We start from the raw sequence: 27,151 nt of genomic DNA, 5'->3' as shown, positions 1-27,151 counted from the left end.
TGGCCTCCACTCCCTCAAGGCCTGCAGGGAGCTGGGCCTGTGTGCAGAGGCTTCAAAGTGCATACCAGCTGGATATAATGTGGGTTTCTGGGTGAATCTTTGAAAAAAAACAGACAGTATAACATACATACATCCTGCAGATATACAAGCAAGAAATTACATTTCATGTAGAAAATAATCTTCATCAGGATGAAGATGATGTTGTTGTTGAAGCTGATGGTGGGATTGAGAGTTCCCTGCAGTCACACGAGACCACAGAGAAACCGCAGTCAGTGAAAGTCAAAGGTATGGAAGAGTTAATAAATACGCTATGGCCATTAAATCACGTTTGACGCTGAACCTTCAATCCCACTATCTTTTTGGTAGGAATGCGACCCTGTCTGTTGTCCGCCCGGCTGTATCAGTCTCAGAACACACACGCTGTGTCCTCAGAAGACCTGGTCAAACTACTCAGGGAGGCTGTTGCGGAACTGAGGAAACCACACCCAAAGATAAGGTACTTGGTTAGAGAAAACACCACAAGTCCACTGGGAGAAGGGACTTAATTGGCTATGGGTAGAGGATCATTTCCAGAAGCAGTAGCAGGGAGCTGCGTCTGTCAACCCAGGCCCTACCCCGCCTCGTCCCCAGTCCGTCTCCTCTGGACACAGCTGACGGGACACCAGAGGAGCCCGAGGACGAGCAGCCTCTCATTTCTGGCATTATGCTGTTTGGTGAGCAAAGAGGATTATTACAATGTAGATGACTTGATTATGAATATGTTAACATATGCTTTTCATGTTGTACAGTACCTTTAACCCTGGGTTAATGCTTAACACAGGCAACAATTAACCTTTGGGTTTACTTGATTTTTTAGGGTTACCCAGGAACATTGGGGCTACGTCTGCTCCTGGAGCAGTCGGAGACATTGGTGCTCTTGTCCTCTCAGTCCACATCTGTGTCCTCCTTCACCCAGCCTCCTCGCGGCCCTCTCTGAGACGGGACTGTCCTTATTTTCACGAGAGCACCCTGACCCTGCAGAGGATCTCCGCTCTACTCAGCAACGGGGAGAAGGAGACCAGGGTGGAGCAGGAGAGCACGCGACCCCCCTCTGCAGCAGACACTACACCGGACCGCTTCGACTCGACTCTGACACTAGATGGCGCCACAGATCCCGTTTCCCTCAACAGCCTCGACAAAGACAGCGTGGAGGAGCTGGTGATTTCTGCTGACTGAAATGCTTCTTGACAGTTTAGATTGGACATGTTTTATGGACCTAGGACCTAGGACCTACCTAGGATTACTCAGGAGTAAGATCAACGAGCTGAACACAGAGTCCAGTAAACTGCAGAAGGAGATTGACACCTTCAACCAGGAGAACTCTGTCTACCTGTCCTATGAGAAGAGAGCTGAGGGACTGGCTGGTGAGATTAAAGACATGCAGGGTCACCTGGCCGACTACAACATGCTGGTTGACACGTTGAACACAAACACGGAGATGGAGGAACTTACGAACGACGTCAAGATGCTAAAAGCCAGGCGGCTAAGTGGCATTCATGATGAAACATAATACCTATGATATAGATTTGATTTGAGAATAATAGCAGGTCAGGCAGCTGAGTGGCGCAGTGGGCAAGGCGCTCGCCACTAATGCAGGAGATGCTGGGTTCGAGCCCAGCTCTCGGCGTTGCCTCTGGCTTGGCTGGTCGTTCATACTAATACAATTGGCAGTATTAGGGGGTGGGAAAGCCGGTGGGTGGGGATCGGACATTGTGGACAGCGACTCCTACAGGTCGGTTGGTGCGCCTGTACAGTAGAATCAGGAAGTATCGGGGGCAGCGTGAGCCTCCCACGCGTTACTCCTCGCCACTGAGAGATCGCGCTGTACAGGTGAAAATATGCGACGGCTGCCTCCTCGTGTACCGGAGGGGACAGACAACCCGCAAAAACAATGTCAATCTGAAATGTTTTTCGATTGTTCAGTTCATGTACTTAAACTAATCTTCAAACGTGTGTTCCTGTTGGCCTATCACTGTTTGGGGAAATTGAGTGCACTTGGCAACAAGTCAACAACAACAACATGCCGCAAATCAATGTTTTCCTTAGAGATACTAGAAATTACACTGATTTGCTCTGCATCTGCCTTGTGTGTTCTGCTTTACAGTTTACACCTGGGTGGAAACACTGTACTGTATGGTCATCAAGTATAAATGATTTGTAAATTATATATTATATAATTAGTTAAAAAATGTGTAATAGAGTTGCGTTGTTAACATTTTCTCTGGTTGTTATAGTACTCTGCCTCCTTGTGTATGAGCTGTAGCCTCTTTGACTTCGTTGGGTATCATGTAAATATGGCTGTATTATCTTCTCTCTTGAAGCGTACTTTGACAAACTTTTGAATAAAAGGAAACAAAGATTCATCAACACTCCACAGGTCAGCACTGTCATTCCAAATGAATTCATCACAAATGAATCATGCATCACTCATTCAAAGACGAAACGAAGTTCTTCCCATGCAGTATATTTGTCAGTAGATGTGTCCAGGCAGTGGATGAGTCAAACAGACACATTCCTGTTCGAGTCTGTCCATTTCAGTGAGTCTGTGGTTTTAATAAATGAAATTTAATAAATGTGAATATGCTGTTATATGTATTACTACCACATATCCATTAAAGGTGCACCAGGTCGTTTTTTTAGGGAGGGGAAATTAACCTCTGAAAAGTCCAAATGCTGTATGATATATCTTTAGTAAAACAATGTTTAAAGAGAGAAACTGGATCCTTGGAGCACTGTTTAAAACTAGAAATGATGTGTTTGGCTGTGGTGCACCTACCCTCCCACCACCGTTACCATACAAAGCACCCTCTAAGTTGGTTCACTTTTTCAAAGGATTATTTTTTGGATTTGTGTCAGCCTCAGGATTCTAAACAATATTCAAGCATTTGTGACTAATTACTGTGGAGGTGATTTTCTCAACAAATGTTCTAGAATGTTCTAATATGACATCATACTGTGACATCACAAATGGTCTAGAATGTACTATTATGACATCATACTGTGACAGCACAAATGTTCTAGAATGATCTATTATGACATCATACTGTAACATCACAAATAAATAGCACTGGCTAACCATAGCATTATTTGGTCAAGTTCCTTTGTAAGGAGTTTGTTTACATACAGTGTTCATTTTTTATTGTTGTATTACGCGGTTATTAGCGTCTTGAGAAAATGCATAACGCAATTTTGGCTGAGATAGCCTCATCGGGCTTTGCCATCCCTCCTGCCAATGCTGAAAACAAAGCTTTGGAAGATGAGATTCTAAGGATAGAAAATGAGAAGCTGCAGCTGGAGAACAAACTTGGACAACACAAGGACAGGAAACAAGCCATGTCTGAACACATAAAAAATGTCAGACAGGCGCCGTCTCACACTCATGATCTGTGCAAGGCTAGGGATAGAGAGTTCGAGGCGGAGAGACTCTTCAAAGCCATCGCAGAGCGAGAGACGGGTCGCCTGCGGCAGGAGAGCAGACACCTGGAGAGCGAGCTTGAAAACCTGAAAGAAAAACAACCCGCTCAAGAGAACAACATCAGCAAGGCCACTCAGAAGCTGGATGAACTGCGGAGCCAGCTGAACTGGGACAAGCAGACCCAGGACGCCTGCCTGGAGGAGTCGGCATGCGAGGACGAGCAGACCATGGCCATAGAGAAGTACGCCCAGCAGGACGAGAGCAGGATCAAGGCACTCACTTTAGCAATAGAGAAGAAGACAGAAGATGCCAACCTAAAGCGCAAGGCCCTGGACCATCAATTCACTGAGACGACATCAGCACAGATTGCTTTAGACAAGACTGCAGAGAACCTCCCACAGGCCCACTTCGAGAGACAGGAACTCATCCGCCAGTGGGAGAACACCATAGAACAGATTAGGAAACGGGATTCTGAAAGGCAGCAATGTGCAACGCAAATCGGCCTAGTCAACCAGGAAACCAGGGTGTGGAACGCTATCCTCAGAGAGAAGAGAGACTTCTTGGAGAGTGAGATGACCAAGAACAAGAAGATAGCCAAGGCTAGCCGCCTGGCAGCCAAACTGAGACAGGACTTCCAGGATCAGGAAAGCAACCGCAACCGGCTGCAGGACGAGTTGACGAGTATGAATACCACAGTAGACAGAGCAGCCACAGACCTCAGCAAACTAGACCAGAAAACCATCAAACAGCAGGACATCATCACCGACCAGGACTTTCAGATTCAGCTGCTGGAGAGGAAGATGGCTCGAATGCATGGCCAGATAGAAGAGGAAAAGAAGATAGTAGAGAAGAAGGCAAGTGAGCTGTCCGGTGCACTGGAGGAGAAGAAGACGACACTGAACATGCTCACCACCCAAGTCAAGAAGCTCCGGGACGATATTCGCTGTGTGAGGAAAGAGACGGAGAAGACAGGATGGCAGAGGAGAGACCTGATCACAAAGATAGAGGAGTTGAACCTGTTCAATGACATCTCCCCGAAGGATCTGAAGAAGCTCAGGCTCATCAAACAGGACACTATGGCGGACGTTAACATCCAGAAGCTGGAGATCAAGCAGCGGAGGGACCTGCTGTACAACAAGGCGGACACTGTGCTGTCCCTGGAGACCAGGAGGCTGGAGCTGCAGAGGGACATGAGGAAGAGAGAGGAGGACATCAAGGTCAACATGGAGATGCTCGGCAAGGAGGTCAAGATCGCCGATCAGGACAGATGGGGACTCAGTACCACGTTGCACGAGCGACTGTCCAAGATCGACAAGATGAGGAACCGCTATGAGATCCGGACCATCTCAATGGCTGCTCCTGAGGGGGAGGAGGAGAAATCACAGGTTTATTACATCATCAAGGCTGCTCAGGAGAAAGAGACGCTGCAGCGAGAGGGAGACACTCGGAATCACATGGTCCGGCAGAAGGAGAAGGAACTTATAGCATTCGAGAACACCCTCCACCTGATCAACAACTGTAACACCACCTACCGGAAGTCCTTGAACAAGGCAGACGAGTCCAGTGAAGAGTACCATGAGAAGCTGCAGCTGGAGGAGCAGCTTAGGACAGCTGAGGAGAAATACAGATATAAGAAAAGACAGCTCAGAGAGATAGAGGAAGACATTAAGGACATGAACAGCACCATGGACAGTCTCCTGCAGGAGGAGAGAGAGCAGAATGCACAGACTGAGGAGACACAGACTCACATCATCAAGCTGAAGAACGAGGTGTCTTTTCAGAAGGAGAAGCTGGTCAGAGCTGTTAAACAGTGCTCCAAGCGGACCCAGGAGATCCACTCGGCCAGCAAGACCAAGGTGGCGACGTTTGAGGAGAGGGACATTGAGCTGCGGGAGTTAAGGGACTTCAACAAGACTGTCAACAGGATGCTGCTGGAGGCCATGGAGGAAAGCCCTGGCCTCGACTCAGTGCTGGAGACGTACTTTCTGCAGGCCAACCTGCCTCTTCCATCTCCTGCTTCCACTCCTGCCAGCGGGCTTAGCTCCATGACCAGCTTCAGGACCAGCAGTGCACGCAGTTCAGTCTCTCTAAGATCCGCTGCATCTTCAGCCAGCAGCAGTCCCAGGTCTTCTGCAGTGCAGTCCGTCACACCCAAGACCCTGGAGTTGGACCCATGGGTCTCTTTGTGACCTTTCCCCCACGTCCACTCAGCACCGCTAGCAGCCGTAGCAGCAGCAGCCGCAGCCAGGGCAAGAGTCCATAGCCCGGGGGCCATCACAGCGTCGCTGACCTTCCTGTTGCTCTTTTTTTTTGTGATCAAATATTTTTATTTTCTTTTTTCAAACATGAAACAAAGACATACTGTATCACAAATTAATATATTATATATACAATAATAATACATAAAAAGACATCCGAATGCAACAACTTAACACACCATGACAAGACAATAATTGAGACAGACTGCACAGTGACCAACCCGAGCCCCCCCCATCAGCCACGATCCCCAACCCTCGAAGACCCCGAGTCCAGTGCCCCAGCGAGTCAAAGCATCAGCCTCTTTAACACCACGACCCGCCGAGGCCCGGAACCAGGGCCCCCCCCCACCCCGTGACCATCCGACCCAAATCCAAAGGTCCGCAGAACATATACATAACCAACCATACAAAAAATATATAATAAATAAACAAAAAAAAACAAAAGGTGAACCACACAGACAACATACCACTCAGCTATCAGAAATCAAAATTCACAATTTTATATGCGCTCTTTTATCTTTTCCACAGCAGCCAACCGAATCGCGATATTGGATTCATTAACATGACAGATATACAGTACTGTTTGGGGAAACTTATGTGAACACAGAAGAGCAGAGCTCGTGATAACGGCTGCAGTGGCTACTTTTGAGTTTTATATCTTTAAAATATTGTGTGAGCAAAAAATAAAAGAACAATACATTTGTATGAAGTATAGTTAATTTACTCACATGTACAAGCCTGTTTGTAGAACTGCCCTGTGTTGTTGACCAAGCTAAACCCTATGGGAACATGAGAGGCTCAGTATTGCACTACTGACTTATTTGCTGCTATGTTTCAATATTATAATTATAATAATAATAGTAATAAATTGTATTTGTATTATCACAGTCCATTCGCAATACTCCAATTCAGCCACTGAGTGGGGGTGGCGCTGTGAGCGATCGGAGACCGTTCTCCTATGAGGTCTGCAGCTGGTGACAGGTGGGCACGTTACGTTTGGCGCCTAAACTGGCCTAAACCGGTCTCGCCACTGGAGCTGATTCTCTTTGACTTCAGTCTTGATGAGAGAGTGGTGGTCAGTACTTCATGGTGAGTCACGTTAGCTAGTACTAGCTAGATGACTCGGAAAAGTCTACATTACTACATTTTGAGCAGTTATGGCTTCCTTGTCAAATGATTTACCAAGTAGTTACCGTTCATTAATAGTGATGATGTTGCTGTTGTTAGTGATGATGATGATGATGATGATGATGATGATGATGATGATGATGATGATGATGATGATGATATAACCAGTGGGTATAAGTGGCTTTCTTTGAATTTTTTGACACTGAAGTATTGACACTAGATAAAAGCACCCCCCCATTAACTTTTTTCAAAGTTAACAAATCAATTAAATTAATCAATGAATCAATCAAGTCTTGTGTTTCTTCCTGGATGTGTACAGAGAGCGTCTGACCCTCCCGACCTGCAGGAGGCGGAGGAATGTTCCCATTGGGACTACCGAGAGGCGGTGGACCAGCCAGAGACCCTGACCTCCTGTGCCCTGAGCGAGACCACCCAGGCCCTGCTGTCTGAACTGCACCGGAGCCTTCTGCTGGTGGAGGCTGACCCCGGGGCCAGCGGCTCAGAGGCGGTCCAGGGCTCAGCTGGGTAGGGAGAGCAGGACTCCCCGTCCCCGGACATCCCCACACAACGCTCCATCTGTCCCCCACCGTTTTGGATCCCCGGCGGTCCTCTATCCCCCCTTACCAGTACCCGCCACTCCCAGCTCCACCCAGCCCCCTCAGACACCGGCATGGAAAGGTTGTCTGAGGAGAAGGAGGCAGCCTATCCTGGTTCCTCCTCCTCCTCCTTCTCCTCAGACAGGAGGAAACTGGAGTGTTGTGGGGCTTCCACTGGCCTCCCAGCTGCCATAGAGCAAGTGTCAGCTGTCACAGGTAAATATATCTGCATGTGTGTGATCATATTCAGACATACCTTTCAAAACCACAGGTCCTACAGCAAAATACCACCAGTTGGTCATGACAAACAACGACGTCTGGGGGTCTGAAAAACAAGATGTTGCCTCATTTAGAGCCCACAGATCATTTAACATATTAATGATGATAAAATGGTCTACCGTGTATATATCACATTTGAAAAAGCCATTATTGTCATTGCCATCAAAGGTCAAAGGATGAATAATGTGTAACACACACACACACACACACACACACACACACACACACACACACACACACACACACACACACACACACACACACACACACACACACACACACACACACACACACACACACACACACACACACACACACACACACACACACACACACACACACACACACACACACACACACACACACACACACACACACACACACACACACACGTTTTTATGCCAGCACATGCATGCATCCATGTGTATTTGCTTTCTGCATAATTCCATGCCTAAATGGTTGTTCTGCCCAGCGGGGTGTAAAGCCCAGGAGCATGTAGTCAAGGCGGGGGGTCGTGGCTGCTGGGTTTAGGGGGGAAAAGTGCCTTGTTGGAACACAGGTCTCTTAACCTTGCCATAGTCAGTCATCCATGACCTGCCCCCCTCCAACTCCATTCCCCGCTCTCTGTGGTGGGGTATCTACCACCGAGCAGATGGAACGCTGCTGGGCCCTGCTGATCACAGTTGGGCCTGGGGAACCACGGCCTATTGCCCCACACTGATGCCCCAACCTTGTCACCGGTGTCAGGGTTAAAGGCAGAGGCACACAGCAGGGCGTCAGTATCACATTAGATGACATCACTTGTCTCAAACAACAAGACATCCGGCTTATAGAGAGAGAGGAAAGTGTTCTTACACATCATGAAGGTGGCTGTAATAACTATCCTATGTATATACTACTGTACTGTACTGTACTGTACTGCACTGACTGTACTGTACTATACTATACTATACTATACTATACTATACTATACTATATTATATAATATTATATTATATTATACACTATACTATACTATATTATATTATATTATATTATACACTATACTATATACTATATAATATATACTATACTATTATACTATAATATTATACTATACTATACTATATACTATACCATACTATATTATACTATACTATACTATACTATACTATACTATACTATACTATACTATACTATACTATACTATACTATACTATACTATATTATATTATACTATACTATATGTCTATATGTATAACATATCCCGAGAGATGTCTGCCATTTTTCACTAACAAATGAAACTACTCTTATCATTGATACCATGTTTTTTTATTTGTTCTTTTTTAAATCTACATTGTCTCTGTTTATCCGTAGAAAGAAGGGTGGTCAATTTCATGGCGTCCTCTACTAAGCAGAGAGAGAGGAAGGATAGCAAACAGGTAGGCTACAGGTCATCTCAGTACATACTGTATGCTGGCGGGACAAAACCTCCTAACTCCATATTTTTATTATTATTATTTTTTTATCAACTCAGTAGATCATCCTCCATGTGTGTGTGGTTTTACAAAGTCTACACAATGGGAAAGCATTAAACCAATCATCTGTCTAAACCTCGTAAATCTATTCGCCCTCAAATCTGTGTTCGTTTTTTTCATCTGCTGAAAAGTTGGGTTTTTGGAGTTATGAGGTTTTGTCCCGCCAGCAGCGTAAATACAGTACATAATACACTGGTCATGGAAACATTCTTCTGGCCAATAGGGGTCAGTATTGTTCCAGTCAACAGGCTTTCTCTGATGATCTCATGCCTGGTCCCCAAGGCAGGCTTCATCCCAGCCCAGCAGGTGTCCTCTTATCCATCCCCTCCTCCCTCCGGTACAAACATCATTCCCCTTCAGGTCTTCACCAACAATGATGTCATCTATACAAGACTGGAGATTAAATGGCCTTTCAGCAAGTAGGCCCTACAAATAGATAATAGGCAAATTATTAGAATATTTAAGAACACAGTTACCACAGTGTATGAAACGTACATAATAATATGGAATTGTTTCTATCCGTCAACAATACAATATCTACCACTGGATAGATCATGGGCTCATTCTCTCTCTCTTTGTTCTCTTTATGTTTGACCTAAACATGGTGATCAGTATGTACTGTAATATCCCTCCCCAGAACACGATTAGGTAGCTGCTCTAGTGAGGTTTCATTAGATAATTGTTTAATTGGGATGTAGTCATAATCATTTTGCTCGAGACTGAGGAACCATATGGAGCTTTGCAGGTGAAATGTAATTAGACAATGTTAATTCATGATCATTATATCTAAGGGCTGAACAGCGCTAGCCTGTACAGCATGAACAGCGTATGCTTAATTTAGATGTAATATATATATATATATATATAGAGAGAGAGAGAGAGAGAGAGAGAGAGAGAGAGAGAGAGAGAGAGAGAGAGAGAGAGAGAGAGAGAGAGAGAGAGAGAGAGAGAGAGAGAGGGAGAGAGAGAGAGAGAGAGAGAGAGAGAGAGAGAGAGAGAGAGAGAGAGAGAGAGAGAGAGAGAGAGAGAGAGAGAGAGAATTTGGGGTTCTGATAAGTTGGCAGATTGAGAGATATCAATGACTAATGTGTGAAAAGAATTCAACGCCAAGTTATCAAGCAAAGTAACTGATCAGATCAATCACTGAACGCCAGGCCAGGTGATGATAAGAGGAATGCAGGATATTAAGTAGACTATTATTGCTAATGGGGACTATACATAAATTGTATGACCTCATATGTACATGTTTATGAGGACAGGTGTGGCATGAATGCGCTATTCACATTGTGGCGGTGAGAATAAAGTCAGACTGATGATGACAGCCCAAACGATATCACCCGATCAAATGCGATCAACTGGTGTCTGTGTCTTTATGAAAAGGCTCCAATATTTGTATGGAGAGGGAGGCAGGCGAGGCCCTGTGTGACGCTGCCTGTAGACACATGTAGGGGGGATTCACAAGGAGATAGATGGCTACTATTAGGAGCGTTTAATCAGTGCCTGGCCCCCGTGCTCCCGGTCCCTTCCACCTCCTGGGGGGAAGATTAATGGTCACAGGATATTTCATCAGCCCCTCCATATCACAGCCCAGGATATGAGGCTCTAATTGTGTCTGTTGTGTGTGTTCTTCTTCCCTTGTGTTCCAGGCAGAGGAAGAGGAGCCCGCAGGTTCACAAAGGGTTCTGGAAAGGCCCAACAGAATCGGCGGGGTGTCAGCGGGCCAACAGGGAAAGCGAACCATGGGGAAGGGCAAAAGAGTGAAGAAAGAGTGAAGATAGAACTCAGAAGAACGGCTAGAGGACACTTTATTATTTAGTATAGTGTACATGTGCAACTGACCTATCTCAAACCCCACCCTCTTGTATTGATCCTCCAATCACAACTGTTGCTTGCAGTCGTGATTGGAGGATCAAGAAAAAGAAAACACCCTCTTTTCTTGATCCTCCAATCATGACTGCAAGCAACAGTTGTGATTGGAGGATCAATACAAGAGGGTGGGGTTTGAGATAGGTCAATTACAGTTTGCTAAATGAATACATATTTTTCTATCATAGATAAGTAAATTAAATTAACACTGGACTTGTTTCATAATGACGCAGATAATTTCCATTTTTAAAAGCTGTGGCGATTTTCCCTCCAGCTATGAAGCCAGAGTACTGTGCTATGTCCTCCATAAGAGAGACAATCACAGTGCAGTACATGCATGATGGTCTCTCCGCGGCTGACACTTTTCACACTTTTTGACCTTGAACTGCTCCTCAATCATCTCTGCTGTCCCACGTGATGGGGGCCCCTTTCCAACAGACTGGACAGATAGGTTGTGACAACGGCTGCTGCTCGTTCAAGCGACCACTCCCATCCAATACTGCTGTCAGGACCACGCCCATCCTCTTCTATTGTACCACCACGCACGCACGCACACACGCACGCACACACACACACGTCAGAAACATGCATTCAATCATTTATTGATAAAGGTTCAATTATTAAATGTTTCACAAATTAGGTTAAAAGTTAGAATAATGATCTTTCAGGTTTATATTAGTATTGACTGAATGCTGTGGTCCACATGGTGGGGATGCAAGTTTAATAATAATAGATAATAATAGATAATGTACTGCGTGGTGTCCTTGAGAATCCCTTTTTGCAGTTGAGATTCTTCAGAAGGTTTCCTCCTTTTCAAAATGGAATGTTTGCCTTGCTGCTATTCCTCCTCATGAAAAATGGATGAATGACCTCTTAACGTGTTCTGCCTCTGCTCATCCCTCCTCAACATTTGCACAGAATGCCCGGAATTGCATTTGGGTGAGCGTCCTCCCTCCCCAACAAATTTTGGAGGTGAATAACTTAACACATATGTATTTCAGCTTGACACACTTCTGCTCTGGGTTGTCCCCTGGGTCCCTCCCGGTCCACAAGCCCACACACATACACACACTGTATTATTTAGAGGTGTGCTGTGTGTATGTGTGTGTGTGTGTGTGAGTGGGGGGGTCTGTTCATGGGGAATACCCTCTGGAGTTGCTGGGCCTCCCTGCATGACCTCACAGGTGTGGTAACACCTCTGATAGCCAGCAAAGCCTGAGGCGTTGGGCCAGAGCCACTGTAGCAGGTGGATACAAAGAGAGTTCAAGCTCATTGGGACATCATGCACTACATCAAGCTACATGCCTTTTTTTACTTTCTTTTTCTAAAATGTTATACATGTAGGAGAATATTCTCAGTTTTAACTTCACTTCACAATGTATCATAAAACAAGGATGTGGACAACACAGTGATCTGTTATAGGAAATGAATATAGTCTGGACAATTTATCATACACTCCAAGAATAGAGCAAAATGCCCAAGGAACATAAAACATGTCTGACAATACCTAATGATGCTAAAAAGCAGACCGGCTCCTACAGCCTTGGAACGAAATCAATTTTCTGACCACACACACATACAATAACTCATACTAATCTGAGAAGTGATAACATCATGGAAATCGGGGTGCTGCGCTGCAGTAAAACGACACATTAATCACGCGCTGGAGGAGGAGAGGAGGCTAAAATACTGCAGCATGTATGATGGATACAAATGGCTGCCTGATGTTTGGGAACCACTCTTATAAATACTTGTCTCTATAATGTGGTATGTGGTCCGTGGAGGTTTCCTGAGAAACCGCAGAGTGATTAATACACGCTAATACAAAATGTCTCCATCGGCGGCCCTCATTTGACCCTTATAATGTGCTTTGCATTCCTATTTCATCTTTGTCCTAATCATCCTCAAAAGGAATGTTCTTAAGCTTTCTAAACGCAAGAAATTAAGGGGCTGTGTAAGACTCGGCCCACAGGAGAACATTATACTGTGTCTCAAATTCAGCCTTACAGCTGCGTGCATCTCACCAAGGGCAGTGATCATACAGTACACTGAGCAGAGAGGGGCGATGACGGTCATGCGGGCACGAGGCAGCTCGGGCGGCAACAGACCAGCAGCTGGAGGGCACTGTAAGGGGCACAGAGGCTGGGAGGAAAGTGACATCATGGTGCTGCTGGGCGTCCGAGGAGAGGGGGAGAGGTACCTGGGTCTACTATACACCAGATGGGCTCAGTGAAGCATAACAGGTGACTGTGACAGCTACCTGCCCCGCCTTCAGGACTGTCATCATGTATAAACAAGCCATTACTCTCCTCTGCATGAGCCTGCACATGTGTGTGTGCGCACGCTTGCGAAGTTGCGAGTGTGCACACTATAACTACATCATATTTAATATGCTTTAATATTTCCTATTATTAACTAATGTATGGGACTTTGACATAATGTAATAAGTTATATATCAGTTATACATAATAGAACACACTAATACAGCTGCTATAATGAACAGTGTAAAAAAAACTACAGTATAGCCTTCATGATTTATTTATTTATAAACGTCAGCTGTCGCATATCGTTTGTTGCTTTGTGGTGCAAATATCACCGTCACCGTCATAGTCTTTACATTCGGAATGTTGCCCTTAAGGCCTAATTATTAATTTGCAGCAGAGACTGCAGAGCACATCGGATGCTGCGCATCCGCTCTATGGACGCCCTCACTGCGCAGCCGTCGACGGTCCAGGACGCAGAGCCATATAGAGGGTGATGGAAAAATGGCCTTCGATAATTTAATTTTCGCGCAGTGCGTTCTTTATTTTTTAGCCTTTGTCTTTGGCTTTATTGCCGTTGTGCCTTTATCCGAAAATACCGAGGATTTTCGGGGGAAATGTTTGCTTTTCACGCGGGGTATGTGGCAAAATGAAAACATCACAGTGTCGAAGCAGCGCTTCATCGTTGACGAGTGGGGACCGGAGTCCTCCTGCAGCTTCATCACTTTTGTTGGGATAGCGTCCCTCATTCTGTCCGCAGTGCAGGCGTGGAGACTGCTGTTCTTTCTGTGCAAAGGACACGACGAGTGAGTGGCCAATTCACGTCTACGACTACTGTAGTTGTACAGCACAAATAATTTCATAGAACCGTCTAAGCTCAATATAAATGTTTCCATCGGCCACAGAGGTAAAGTGATATATTTGTATATCCGCCCTTTGGTGCGCGGTGTTCTTTCAGAATTAAATCTAAGGATATATACATTTTAACGTTTCATGGTGAAAATATGCCATAGAACAAGCCTATATATAGATAAATGCACACATCCCAGTAGCCCAGCAAGCATCCACAGTGCTCTAACAATCAATAATTGTCCACAATCATCTGAGGGAGGGTATTTAATTCGCTGCGGAGCAATCAGTACATTCATGCTATAGGGTTATTGATTTTGGTCTTTTGTTCTCAAATGACATCTATTTTGCTCCCAATCCCGGTCATTTCAGTGGTTTATTATCATGGTCTGGTGGTGTAGCTATATGTACTGTATATCTGACTATGAGATGTTTTATTCTTTAATAACAGATGTACAGTATTGAAAGCTAAACACACTTAAATCTAATATTATCTTAGTAACAGAGTCATGGTTTTGGTTTACTTTAACATGGCTGTCTGATCTCTATGCAGCTCTATCTTCAAAGCCTTCCTGAACCTGGTCATCAGTTCCTTGGTGGTCTTCGCCGTGTTCCTGGCCAGCACCATCATCAGCGTGGGCTTCAACTTGTGGTGTGATGCCATTACAGAGGAAGGGACCATGCCCAACAGGTCTGGCTGAAATACATCACCTACTGTACCACTATCAACCTACTGTACCACCCACAACTTACTGTATCACTCACAACCTACGGTATCACTATCAACCTACTGTATCACTCACAACCTACTGTACCACTCACAACCTACTGTACCACTCACAACATACTGTACCACTATCAACCTACTGTATCACTCACAACCTACTGTACCACTCACAACCTACTGTACCACTCACAACCTACTGTATCACTATCTGTACAACATACTGTACCATTCACAGTCACAACCTACTGTACCACTCACAACCTACTGTACCACTCACAACCTACGGTATCACTATCTGTACAACATACTGTACCACTCACAGTCACAACCTACTGTACCACTCACAACCTACTGTACCACTCACAACCTACGGTATCACTATCTGTACAACATACGGTATCACTCACAGTCACAACCTACTGTACCACTCACAACCTACGGTATCACTATCTGTACAACATACTGTACCACTCACAACCTACTGTACCACTCACAACCTACTGTATCATTCACAACCTACTGTACCACTCACAACCTACTGTACCACTCACAACCTACTGTATCATTCACAACCTACTGTACCACTCACAACCTACTGTACCACTCACAACCTACTGTACCACTCACAACCTACTGTATCATTCACAACCTACTGTATCAAATCAAATCAAATCAAATTTATTTGTAAGGCCCGACAACACACGTTAATGTCCCCATGGGCCGGACACGTCTTCTTTAAACAAGTCAAGAAGAAACATAACAATAAGTCAAGAACAAAACAAGAACACCATAAGGTCCAACAAATTTAAAATAAATAATAGAATGCAAGCACTCCCAGACATACCCCACGCGAAGGTAAGGAAAGACTCACTAAAACCTAACAATAGGGGAAAAATGCTCCACAGGCAGTGTGGAGGAGAGAAACCTTAGAAGGGCCATTCAAGGGAGGATCTCCCTTCTTAGATGTCGGTGATAGTAGTGTTGCAGACTAACAGTTGGTAAGCATGCACTCATGTGTGTAGTGAAACACAGATGAGTGCATGCAATAGCAACTGAACATTTTGAAAGATTAAAGATAGAGCTGATAGCGATAGCAACTGAACATTTTGAAAGATTAAAGATAGAGCTGATAGCGAATCTATTTGAGGCACAGGGGCGACGCAAAGAGGGTCGCGTCCTCCCCGTCTTAATCACGGGATGTTCAACACTCCGGTCATCGCTCCGAGACAGCCGGAGACAGGGAGATGGGGGGCGGCACAGAGAGGGCCGCAACCTCCCCGACATCATCGCGGGACGTCCAGCACTCCGGTCACCACTACGAGACCGCCGGAGACAGGGAGACAGGAGGGCACGCAGAGAGGGTCGCATCCTCCCGGCCTTCATCGCGGGACGTCCGACACTCCGGTCAACACTCCGGGACAGCAACTCACAGGGAGACAGGGAGACGGGACAGGCGTTAGACAGCTCGCGTGATTGTAGTGGGCGGACATAGCAATAGATACAAGTGGTAAGCACATGTGTGAATAGAGTAGATATATGAAGTAAGCATATTACCGGTATGTGAATAGAATAGAAGTACTTAACCCAGCAATGAAACCACGTTGACAGATCACGGACAGAAGACTGTAAGGAGCTGATCCGTGGCCTCGGTGGTGCACGTAGAGCAGTCTCTGCAATCTTGGCCAAGACCCCGAGACATCCATCACCTTGGACAGCAGGCACTCAGAGATGGGGGGGTGGGGAGGGGGGACGACACAGAGGTTAGAGAGTTCCCATGTTTGTAGTGCTGCGGAAAAGCAGAGATGGGAGAAAATAGACATCCTAACTAAACTAGACAGATTAATCTAAAGGTCAGTCCCCGACCAGGTGAGATCAGGGTAGGTTGAAGGAGAGAGAGAAAAGATGGGTCTTAAGCAGGCATTTAAAAGCTTCGACAGAGCAGGCGCCCCTGACGTCGGCAGGTAATTTGTTCCACAGGTAGGGAGCGCGGTAGACAAATGCTCTGTGGCCGGCGGATTTCTTTTCAACCCTAGGAATCGATAGAAGCCCCGCATTTTGTGAGCGCAGAGCACGAGCGGGCGAGTATCGGGAGATGAGATCGGATAGATAGAGCAGTGCAAGCCCATTTAAAATTTTGTAGGTGAGGAGTAGCACTTTAAAGTCAGATCGGGCTTGAATAGGAAGCCAGTGTAGGGCGGACAAAACTGGTGTGATGTGATCAAATTTTCTAGTTCTAGTTAGTATCCGTGCAGCCGCATTTTGCACGAGTTGAAGATTTTTGATGCTTGAATTAGGTAAATGTAAATGTAAAGGCCTGAAAAAAGTGCATTACAGTAGTCCAGACGTGATGAGACAAAAGCATGAATCAGGGTTTCAGCATCAGCCAGAGTTAAAATGGGGCGCATTTTTGCGATATTACGAAGATGGAAGAAGGCAATTTTGGTGACATTTTTTATATGTGCATTAAATGAGAGGGAGGAATAAAAAATGACTCAGAGGTTTTTTATGGTGGAGCTCTGGGATACATGACAAGTATCAAAGTTGAGGGAGATGTCCTGAAACAGGCCTCTGTGGTTTGGGGGGCCAACACTCACAATCCTATTGTACCACTCACAACCTACTGTATCATTCACAACCTACTGTACCACTCACAACCTACTGTATCACTCACAACCTACTGTACCACTATCAACCTACTGTACCACTATCAACTTACTGCATCATTCACAACCTACTGTACCACTATCAACCTACTGTATCACTCACAACCTACTGTACCACTATCAACCTACTGTACCATTCACAACCTACTGTACCACTCACAACCTACTGTACCACTATCAACCTACTGTATCACAACCTACTGTATCATTCACAACCTACTGTATCATTCATAACCTACTGTATTATTCACAAACTACTGTATCATTCATAACCTACTGTATGTACCACAACCTACTGTATCATTCACAACCTACTGTATCATTCAAAACCTACTGTACCACAACCCACTGTATCATTCACAACATACTGTACCACAACCTACAGTACTGTATAATTCACAACCTCATCTACTGTATCATTCACAACCTACTCTATTATTCACAACCTACTCTATCATCCACAACCTAATCTACTGTATCATTCACAACCTACTGTATGTACCACAACCTAATGTATCATTCACAACCTACTGTATCTTTCACAACCTACTGCACCACAACCGACTGTGCCATTCACACCCTAATCTACTGTACCATTCACAACCTACTGTATTATTCACAACATTATTGTATCATTCACAACCTACTGTATCATTCACAACCTACTGTATTATTCACGACCCACTGTATCGTTCACAACCTACTGTATCATTCACAACCTACTGTATCATTCACAACCTACTGTATTATTCACAACATTATTGTATCATTCACAACCTACTGTATCATTCACAACCTACTGTACCACTCACAACCTACTGTATCATTCACAACATATTGTACCACAACCCACTGTGCCATTCACAACCTAATCTACTGTACAATTCATAACCTGCTGTAGAATTCATAACCTACTGTACCATTCACAACCTACTGTATCATTCACAACCTACTGTATCATTCACAACCTACTGTAACATTCATAACCCACTGTAACACTCACAACCTATCTTGAAGCTCCTCAATCCAGAATTCAAAATTTGGGTTACACATTATACCTACAATACTATGTGTGTTCCTGAAGAATTTGACTTGTTTCAGTTTCAGTTTCAGTTTATAAAAAAAAAAGAAAAAGGACAGTACACATTGATAAACATTTCTGTAAATGTGTCAGTTTTAGCCAGCTGGCTAATTCGCAACTGTAGTCCTTTTGGCAAGATGTTATGAGACTGACAATACACCTAGAACAGAAACATTAAAAGTACAACACAGTATTTACAACATAATCCAACATAATAATAAACGCAATAATAAAATACACAATGAAATGATTAAAAGTGATTACATGTTTGATTGGTTAATAACCAGGTATTGAGTTTTTTTTGTAAATGTGTGGTAGGTAGCACAGTGTCTTATTTCAGTTGGTAGGGTGTTCCAGAACTGAGTGGCTCTGACTACAAAACAGGACTGACTGAAGGAGCTGGACCTAAATGGCACAGTACAGTCCCCTCTCTGGGTAGATCTTGTGGACCTATTATAAGATGTTTTTTGTTTGATAAAAGTACTGAGGGGTGGGGGGGCCTTGCCATTTATGATCTTGAACAGTAGGCAGGCATCAGTGTATTTTGTGAGGTTTTCCCAGCTGAGGATTCTGTACTTGTTGAGGATGTGACAGTGGTGTTAAGTATATGGTTTTCGGTCCAGCACCTTGAGGGCCTGTTTATACAGAGAGAGAATGGGTGTCATGGTTGTGTTTTTTGCATGGGTCCAGCTAGTCATACAGTACATGAGATGGGAAATGATCATTGCGTTCATATAAAGAAGGGAAGCAGTGGATGTTAAACAGTTCCACATGAATCTGAAATTTGACCAATTATATTTAGCAGTCTGGGTTACTCTTTTTACCTGCTTTTTGAATGATAATGTAGAGTCAAGGATAATACCAAGATATTTAAATTGTGAGACTACTTGAATTGGCTCTCCAGCAACAAACACTCCAGGATTATCAGATGTTGGATTGGATTTTGTGAAGTACATACAAACTTCTCACCATTTTCTATTTTTCTCCCATCCCAATTTCGTATATCCAATTCTTCCCTCCCCTGTCTTGAACGTTGCTAGACTATGCCTCCCACTGGTCGGTTGTAGTGAGGACAGAAGCCTTGCATCACGTGTCCCCTCCGGTACACGAGGAGGCAGCCTGTCGCATCTTTTCACCGCAGCAGCTCAAACTCTCAGTGGCGAGGAGTAACGCGAGGGAGGCTCACGCTGCCCCCGCTACTTCCTGCTTCCGCCGCACCGGCGTCACCAAACCGACCTGTAGGAGTCGCCGTCCACAACGTCCAATCTCCACCCACCGGCTTTCCCACCCTCTAACACTTGCCAATTGTGTTAGTATGAACGACCGGCTAGCCGGTAGCAACGCAGAGAGCTGGGCTCGAACCCAGCGTCTCCTGCGTTAGAGGCGAGCGCCTTGCCCACTGTGCCAATCAGCCGCCCTCATCGGCATACATTTGAATTTCACACTCTGTGCAAACAGACGGAAGATCATTTATAAATAAACTAAATAGGAGAGGCCCGAAGATGGATCCCTGGGGCACACCCATTGTATTGCTCAGGAAGGGTGATGTTTCACCTCTGACCCTAACACATTTAATTCTGTCAGCAAGACAAGACTTCACCCAGTTCAGCGCGCCAATAGAAAAATTATAGTTAGCAAGTTTGCAAAGGAGTATCTGATGACTAACAGTGTCAAATGCCTTCTTAAAATCTAAGAATATGGCACCAACGACACCTCCTTTGTCCATCTTTTGTTTAATACTCTGTAGGAGAAAGCAGTTGGCTGTCTCTGTGGAGTGGTTGGTCCGAAAGCCAAATTGCTTTGGGTGCAGAGTGTACAGGCTATTATTAATATGGGAGATTAGCTGTTCAATAATACATTTTTCAGCAACTTTGGAGATAACAGGCAAGATACTGATTGGCCTAAAGTTACTCACTGTGCTTGAGTCTCCTGATTTAAAGATTGGTATAACAATGGCTGTCTTCCAGTCATTAGGGTATTTATATTCTTTAATAGAGGCATTCACTATTTTTGTTAATGGTTCAGTGAATGCATCTGCATTCTTTTTTAGAAAAAGTGAGTCCAGACCAAATACATCCTTAGACTTAGAGCTTTTGAGGGATTTCAGAATTTTGCAAATTTGGGCTTCAGTGACCTCCATCAGGGAAAACACTGTCTGGGATTCATCAGATCCCATTCATCCATCAGATGTGCAATAAGTGGTCCTGTTTGACTGTTGGGCACTGTCATCCTAACAGAGTTCACAAAATAGGAGTTGAAAAGAGTTGCAATTTGTACTGGTTCTTTAATCAGGGAGCCATTCTCTTTAATTTCAAGCTGTTTTGTTGATCTTTGACTGCTGCCTGATAACCTTTTCAAATAGTCCCAGATTTGTTTAGGATTTCCCTTACCTTCGGTCAACATATTTACAAAAAAAGTTGCTTTAGCAGCTTTGATCACTTTTATAACCCTGTTTCTTAAAGGAAAACTCCAACATTTTGGGAAATTAGCTTATTTAACATCTTCCCTGGAGTTAGACAAGAAGATACATACATTTTTTGTCTCTCTGCATGCATTAGGCTTAGGGAATGCCTGCACCGTTAGCGTAGCTTAGCTTCATCACTGGAAGTGGGTCAGACCTTTACCCTGAAGTTCCCTACAGTTCCCTACACTCCAAATACAACTCCAAAACGTTCCTGTAAACATGTTGTGACCTGTGTATTTACCACGTGGAGAAATAAAACATAATTGAATTCGACATTTACGTTTTTCTAAGCAAATATACTCTGAACTATTTTTTGCCGAACCACTCCTCTCTGGGCTCAGTGATTTCACGTCACCAGTGCTACTTTCTAACGTCGAGGTCAGTGTTTGTTTACTATTTAATTTCATTCAAAGGATCCGAACCGATTGAAGTTTATGGATACCATGACTGAGTTTTAAGGGGCTAGCGTTACACAATAAATGAGTTATAATAATACCACAAGTGTGGATTCACTCGCCCAAACCCTGTAGCCGTGCATCGCAGTCATGAAAGGGGCTAACTAGGTCGATAGTCCAGCAACGTTGTGACTGTCCTATTCATCAATCTCACAATATTCGCTAACATTAGACAGATGGAATACAGCCTTCCATCTAAAAACATAAATGAAAACATACCAGTCATGGTATCCATAAACTTCAATCGGTTCGGATCCTTTGAATGAAATGAAAATGTAAACAAACACTGACCTCGACGTTAGAAAGTTGCACTGGTGACGTGAAATCACTGAGCCCAGAGAGGAGTGGTTCGGCAAAAAATAGTTCAGAGTATATTTGCTTAGAAAACGTAAATGTTGAATTCAATTATTTTTTTATTTCTCCACGTGGTAAATACACAGGTCACAACATGTTTACAGGAACGTTTTGGAGTTGTATTTGGAGTGTATTTCGTGACTGTAGGGAACTTCAGGGTAAAGGTCTGACCCACTTCCAGTGATGAAGCTAAGCTACGCTAACGGTGCAGGCGTTCTCTAAGCCTAATGCATGCAGAGAGACAAAAAAGGTATGTATCTTCTTGTCTAACTCCAGGGAAGATGTTAAATAAGCTAATTTCCCAAAATGTTGGAGTTTTCCTTTAAGGAAGCAAAGATTTGTCTATCTGTTGATAGTTTGGTCTTCAGATATGTTCTCAGGGCATTGTCATATATATATGTCATATATATGATGAATTGAAAATGGGGGACCCTGATGTAAACAAGACGAAAGTCTTTCTCTGGTCTGCATCCCCTTAACAATTGTTTTGAGCTGTACTGTAGTGTACCCATTCTGCAATCTGTTAATAAACTTTTCAATCAATAAATCAATCAATCAATGTCTCGTCCCTTCATGAGTTTCATTATATTACCATCAATCCAGGGGAGAGTCTGTTTGCTATTATTTTTTTTTACTTTGCATTTCTTAAGAAATGATTTAGTTGTATTTGTAATTGTATCTAGGAACATGTGTGTGTCAGTATCCACATTGTTCCCAGATACTAGGTCCTTCCAGTTGATGTTCTTATGTTCTTGTAGATGGGACATGTGTTTTTTTCATATTTCTTTCACATGTAAACAAAGCTTCTACAGCTATGAATTGCAGTAACATTACAGGTTAAGCTGTTATTCCTTGAATTAATTTGAGCATGAATTTTGATTGATATTTGGATTGCGGATTGGGTCTTCAACTGCCTGTTTCTGTGAATCTCCTCTCTTAGCTGTGAAGAACTGCAAGACACTGACCTGGAGCTCGGCCTGGACAACTCTGCCTTCTATGACCAGTTTGCTATAGCTCAGGTAAGACTGGCTGGGCTTCTCATAGGCCCACTGAGCATGCAGACAGACCATGTAATAATAATAATAATAATAATAATAATAATAATAATAACTTTATTTGTATAGCACTTTTCATACAGAAATTGCAGTTCAAAGTGCTTCACAAGCAACAGTACAAATACAGGCATAAGCTAGCATAAAAAAGATAGAGAGGTAGGTAGCAAGGTAAGGTAAATCACAGTTTTTCACATTAGGATCAGTAATACAAATAATAAAATAGAATAGATAGAGTAAAAAAGTGCGGTTTGATTCAGTTTAAAAATAGGCTAAAAATTATAAAATAGAACGGACAGTAAAAAGTGTGATAAAATAGTTCAATAACATTTTTTTTTTTGTGATTTTAGATGACAGGGATTCTAACCCATAGCGGTAGCTTTAGTGATTTTAGATGACAGGGACTCTAACCCATAGCGGTAGCTTTAGTGATTTTAGATCACAGGGACTCTAACCCGTATGCGGTAGCTTTAGTTGTTGTTTATGTAGTTGATCAGCACTGTGCCATTTTATAATAATAATAATAATAATAATAATAATAATAATGAAATCCTTCAAATGAAGAACCACACAAGTCCTTTGCAACTATTCATATTGTATCCATGATGTTTTCACATCCCATTATATATTGAATGTTATGTATATGCACAGTTAAAGACAGTATGATATCTATTTTCAGGTAATGTAAAGCAGACAATAGAATACATTTGCTATTATGCCAGTTGTTAAAAACATTTGAAAAAGGGTCTTATGTTATGTGGTTCTTCATCTCAATGCTTCGATCAATGATAACTGCCAGTCTTGGACCACACCTCTCTCCCCCGACTATGCTTGCACCTCATGGTACCAAAGCACCTCAAAGGCGCTAAAAACAAAATTACAAACATCTCAAAACAAACTGGTCAGACTACTGCTTGATCTTACTCCTAGAACCCACCTCACCCCTGCCCACTTTGACAACCTAGGATGGCTTAGAGTAGACGACAGAGTACAGCAACTTGCAATGGGCCTGGTCTACAAGATACACTACACGACCAAGGTACCCATGTACATGTCAAAATACTTCCCAAAGGTCAGTGAATACCACGATCACAACACCAGAGGGAGCTCCACAAATCATGTTAAACCCAGATTCGGCTCAAATAAGGGACTAAACACGTTTCGCAATTATGCCACATCAATGTGGAACGCCCTACCCAAAGCTGTAAAGGAATGTGGATCACTACCCACTTTCAAAACCTCTCTCAAGGGACACCTACGGGAGACTGCAATTCAACACTGGCCCCTGTAAATATCCTAACCCAACCCCCTCCAATGTACAGTCATTTACCTAGTATGGTTTTGTCAATAGTCCAATGTACAATTTTGTTTGTTTGTACAGTGTCTCTCCCCCCCCCCCCCCTCAATGTACAGTTTTGCTTGTTTATACAGTGTGCCCCCCCCCCAACCACCTCCAATGTAAATTACCCAGTATGGTTGTCAATATCCCAACGTACCCAACCCCCCCCACCCAACCTCCTCCAATGTACAGTTTCTACGTCAAATGTATATACTCCCTTTTCTTGACTCCTTCTGTATCACAAACAGTACTGTATTTGCAAATCTGGTATGTCATAAATGTATAGATGTAGCAGTACTGACTATCTGTATGTCATGTATGTCATATATGTCCTGATGAATTGAAAATGGGGGACCCTGATGTAAACAAGACGAAAGTCTTTCTCTGGTCTGCATCCCCTTAACAATTGTGTGTATTGAGCTGTACTGTATTGTACCCATTCTGCAATCTGTTAATAAAGTTTTCAATCAATCAATCAAATCCCCTCTGCAGTTTGGCCTGTGGGCTGCCTGGCTCACTTGGCTGGCGATAGCAGTGCTGGCCTTCCTAAAGGTCTACCACAACTACAGAGAGGAGGACCTACTGGACAGTCTTATCCACGAGAAGGAGCTGCTGCTGGGGCGATCTTCAGGCCGCTCACACCTCAAGACCGGCCTCTTGTAGAACCCTGAGGACACTTGCACACACACACACGCACACACGCGCGCACACACACACACACATGCGCACATCTACACACACAAACTTCTTTTCACCTGCCAGAAAGTCCTGCGTTTGCCTATTTAGACAATCAAATTCATTCGCTTTGATTCCCATTGACTAAGAATGGAATCAAATGGAAGGTTTTAGCCTTGTCTAACCAGGTTATCACTGGAGGGTTTTAGCCTTGTTTAACCAGGTTATAACTGGAAGGATTTATCCTTTTTTAACCAGGTTATCACTGGAAGAATTTATCCTTGTTTAACCAGGTTATCACTGGAAGGTTTTATCCTTGTCTAACCAGGTTATCACTGGAAGGATTTAGCCTTGTTTAACCAGGTCAGACGATCAGAAACACTCCTGCTGACTGCTTATCTTAAAAGAGCTCCTGCTGTGTTTAGCTGCATACCGAGTTCACTTGTGTGTATTTATAGATTTATGAATTAATTGGGTCGACAACATGACTTCTTCCCCTTCAAGACCCACACAGGCATAATTGAGCTCAGAAAACCACAAGCATTTAACCCTTTCACTACCACACTACAGACGGTTAACCCTTTCACTACCACGCTACAGACGGTTAACCAGCGGGGAGCAAGACTCCCCGCTGAGCAACCCGGCACTGATGACTCACAGATGAGTTGAACGGGTGGTCGTAACGGATCATGTTGTCTTTGTGTTCTTTTTGCATGGACTATATGCATGAGAAACAAGTAGGGTGCTTATTAGGGCTGGGCGATATGGCCAAAAACGTTATCGCGATAAAATTATAAAATTATTTTCATATAACTCGATATCGATAATTATCGTCGATATAATGTCTGTCAAGTTTAATTAACTTCTTATGCCCGGCGCCGATGGACGGGCTATTAATAGACTTGTTTTGCTGCTGCGAATGTCTCGAGTTGATGTCGTCATCAGTCCGCGCACGTTAGCAGTTAGCCAGAGCAAGCGGTGTATCCCATGACAATGTACTAAATATGACCCTAAAATACTCCGTTCCGCCCCAATATATTGCAACGACGTCCACCGCATACCCCACACTACTCTAACCGTGGCCTCAGAATTCATGCCACACACCCACTCGGCACGTAAACTATAAAATAGCGCCGTGCAAGCTAATTATCCTAGCCAGCCTTGTTTACTACTTGAGTCCTACCTCTCTACCCAGAGGTGCAGCGTGGGTCTCCTTTCGCTGTCGGCCATCTCCTTCACTGATTGGTTGTTAGTGCGTGTGGTCATATCCAAGCTTGGAAAATCGATATATCGAAACTTTGCCACCACGTTTCATGTTTATTTCGAGGAAATAATTTATGGCGATAGTTATCGTTTTATCGCCCAGCCCTAGTGCTTATTATACGTTTTGGTATTTCATTTCTTATATGCGTATATTCCTGAGATAGGCTTTTCTGCTGGTGAGGGAACTATGTCCCAGTGAAGTGTGAATTCTTTGCATGATGCAGCAAGATGTGCTTTCGCAGTATATATTATATCTACAATTGCAGGAGGTATTTTGTAAAAAGAAAAACAGGAATTGTATTTCATAACTTTCATGTAAAATGTATCTATTATTATTCTACTTATATTTGACATTTAATTCTAAAACGCTTTAATAACGTGTAGGGGTGTAAAAAGTACCCAGAAATTATACTTAAGTGAAAGTATGGGTACCGTCTCAAAATCTGACTCAAGTAAAAGTCAAAGTATCTGGCTAAAAACACACTTGAGTAAAAGTCAAAAAGTCCTACTTTTAAATGTACTTAAGTACTAAAAAGTAAAAGTAATTTTTTTTGAAAGGGATAGACCGGGTCTCAAATTCATTCCATCGTGGGCCAAGTTTTCATTTTAACTATACATTGCACCAGGTGAGTTAGTTGAAGAGGTGAGCCAATTAGTGAAATCATCAGCTGGTGTTTAGGCAAGGCTGGAATGAAACCAAGCATACACTCTGCCCACAATGGAATGTGTTCTGCGATAGACAATGCTGAAGACAGACAGAAGACAGAATACTGGAGTACCCTGAATAATATCACAATATTAACCACAGCATAATGCGGATCTGACTGTCTATTCTTCTGATAGCAGGTGTTTAATCAAAGATCCCTGCTT

At 43.6% G+C, this 27,151-nt stretch overlaps 2 protein-coding genes across 2 annotated transcripts; both read left to right on the top strand.

The window, feature by feature from the left end:
- Positions 1 to 3,213: 3,213 nt before the first annotated feature.
- Positions 3,214 to 11,004, top strand: LOC311225778 (coiled-coil domain-containing protein 39-like; the record flags this gene model as incomplete). Its single annotated transcript, XM_084311172.1, has 5 exons — positions 3,214 to 5,631; positions 7,160 to 7,365; positions 7,468 to 7,652; positions 9,072 to 9,136; positions 10,879 to 11,004. The coding sequence occupies 5 exons, from the start codon at positions 3,214 to 3,216 to the stop codon at positions 11,002 to 11,004; spliced, it is 3,000 nt and encodes a 999-aa protein (XP_084167298.1).
- A 2,832-nt stretch (positions 11,005 to 13,836) lies between these two features.
- Positions 13,837 to 25,006, top strand: tmem179ab (transmembrane protein 179a-B; the record flags this gene model as incomplete). Its single annotated transcript, XM_084310644.1, has 4 exons — positions 13,837 to 14,165; positions 14,762 to 14,899; positions 22,893 to 22,971; positions 24,836 to 25,006. Exons 1-4 carry the CDS (start codon positions 13,864 to 13,866, stop codon positions 25,004 to 25,006), a joined length of 690 nt encoding a protein of 229 aa, XP_084166770.1. The 5' UTR covers positions 13,837 to 13,863.
- Between the last annotated feature and the right edge of the window lie 2,145 nt (positions 25,007 to 27,151).

Source organism: Notolepis coatsorum (assembly GCF_963971535.1).
Source record: "Notolepis coatsorum genome assembly, chromosome: 3".
Taxonomy (NCBI): domain Eukaryota; kingdom Metazoa; phylum Chordata; class Actinopteri; order Aulopiformes; family Paralepididae; genus Notolepis; species Notolepis coatsorum.
Note: the sequence above shows the minus strand (reverse complement) of the source record. Positions and strands in the feature narration are given on the sequence as shown.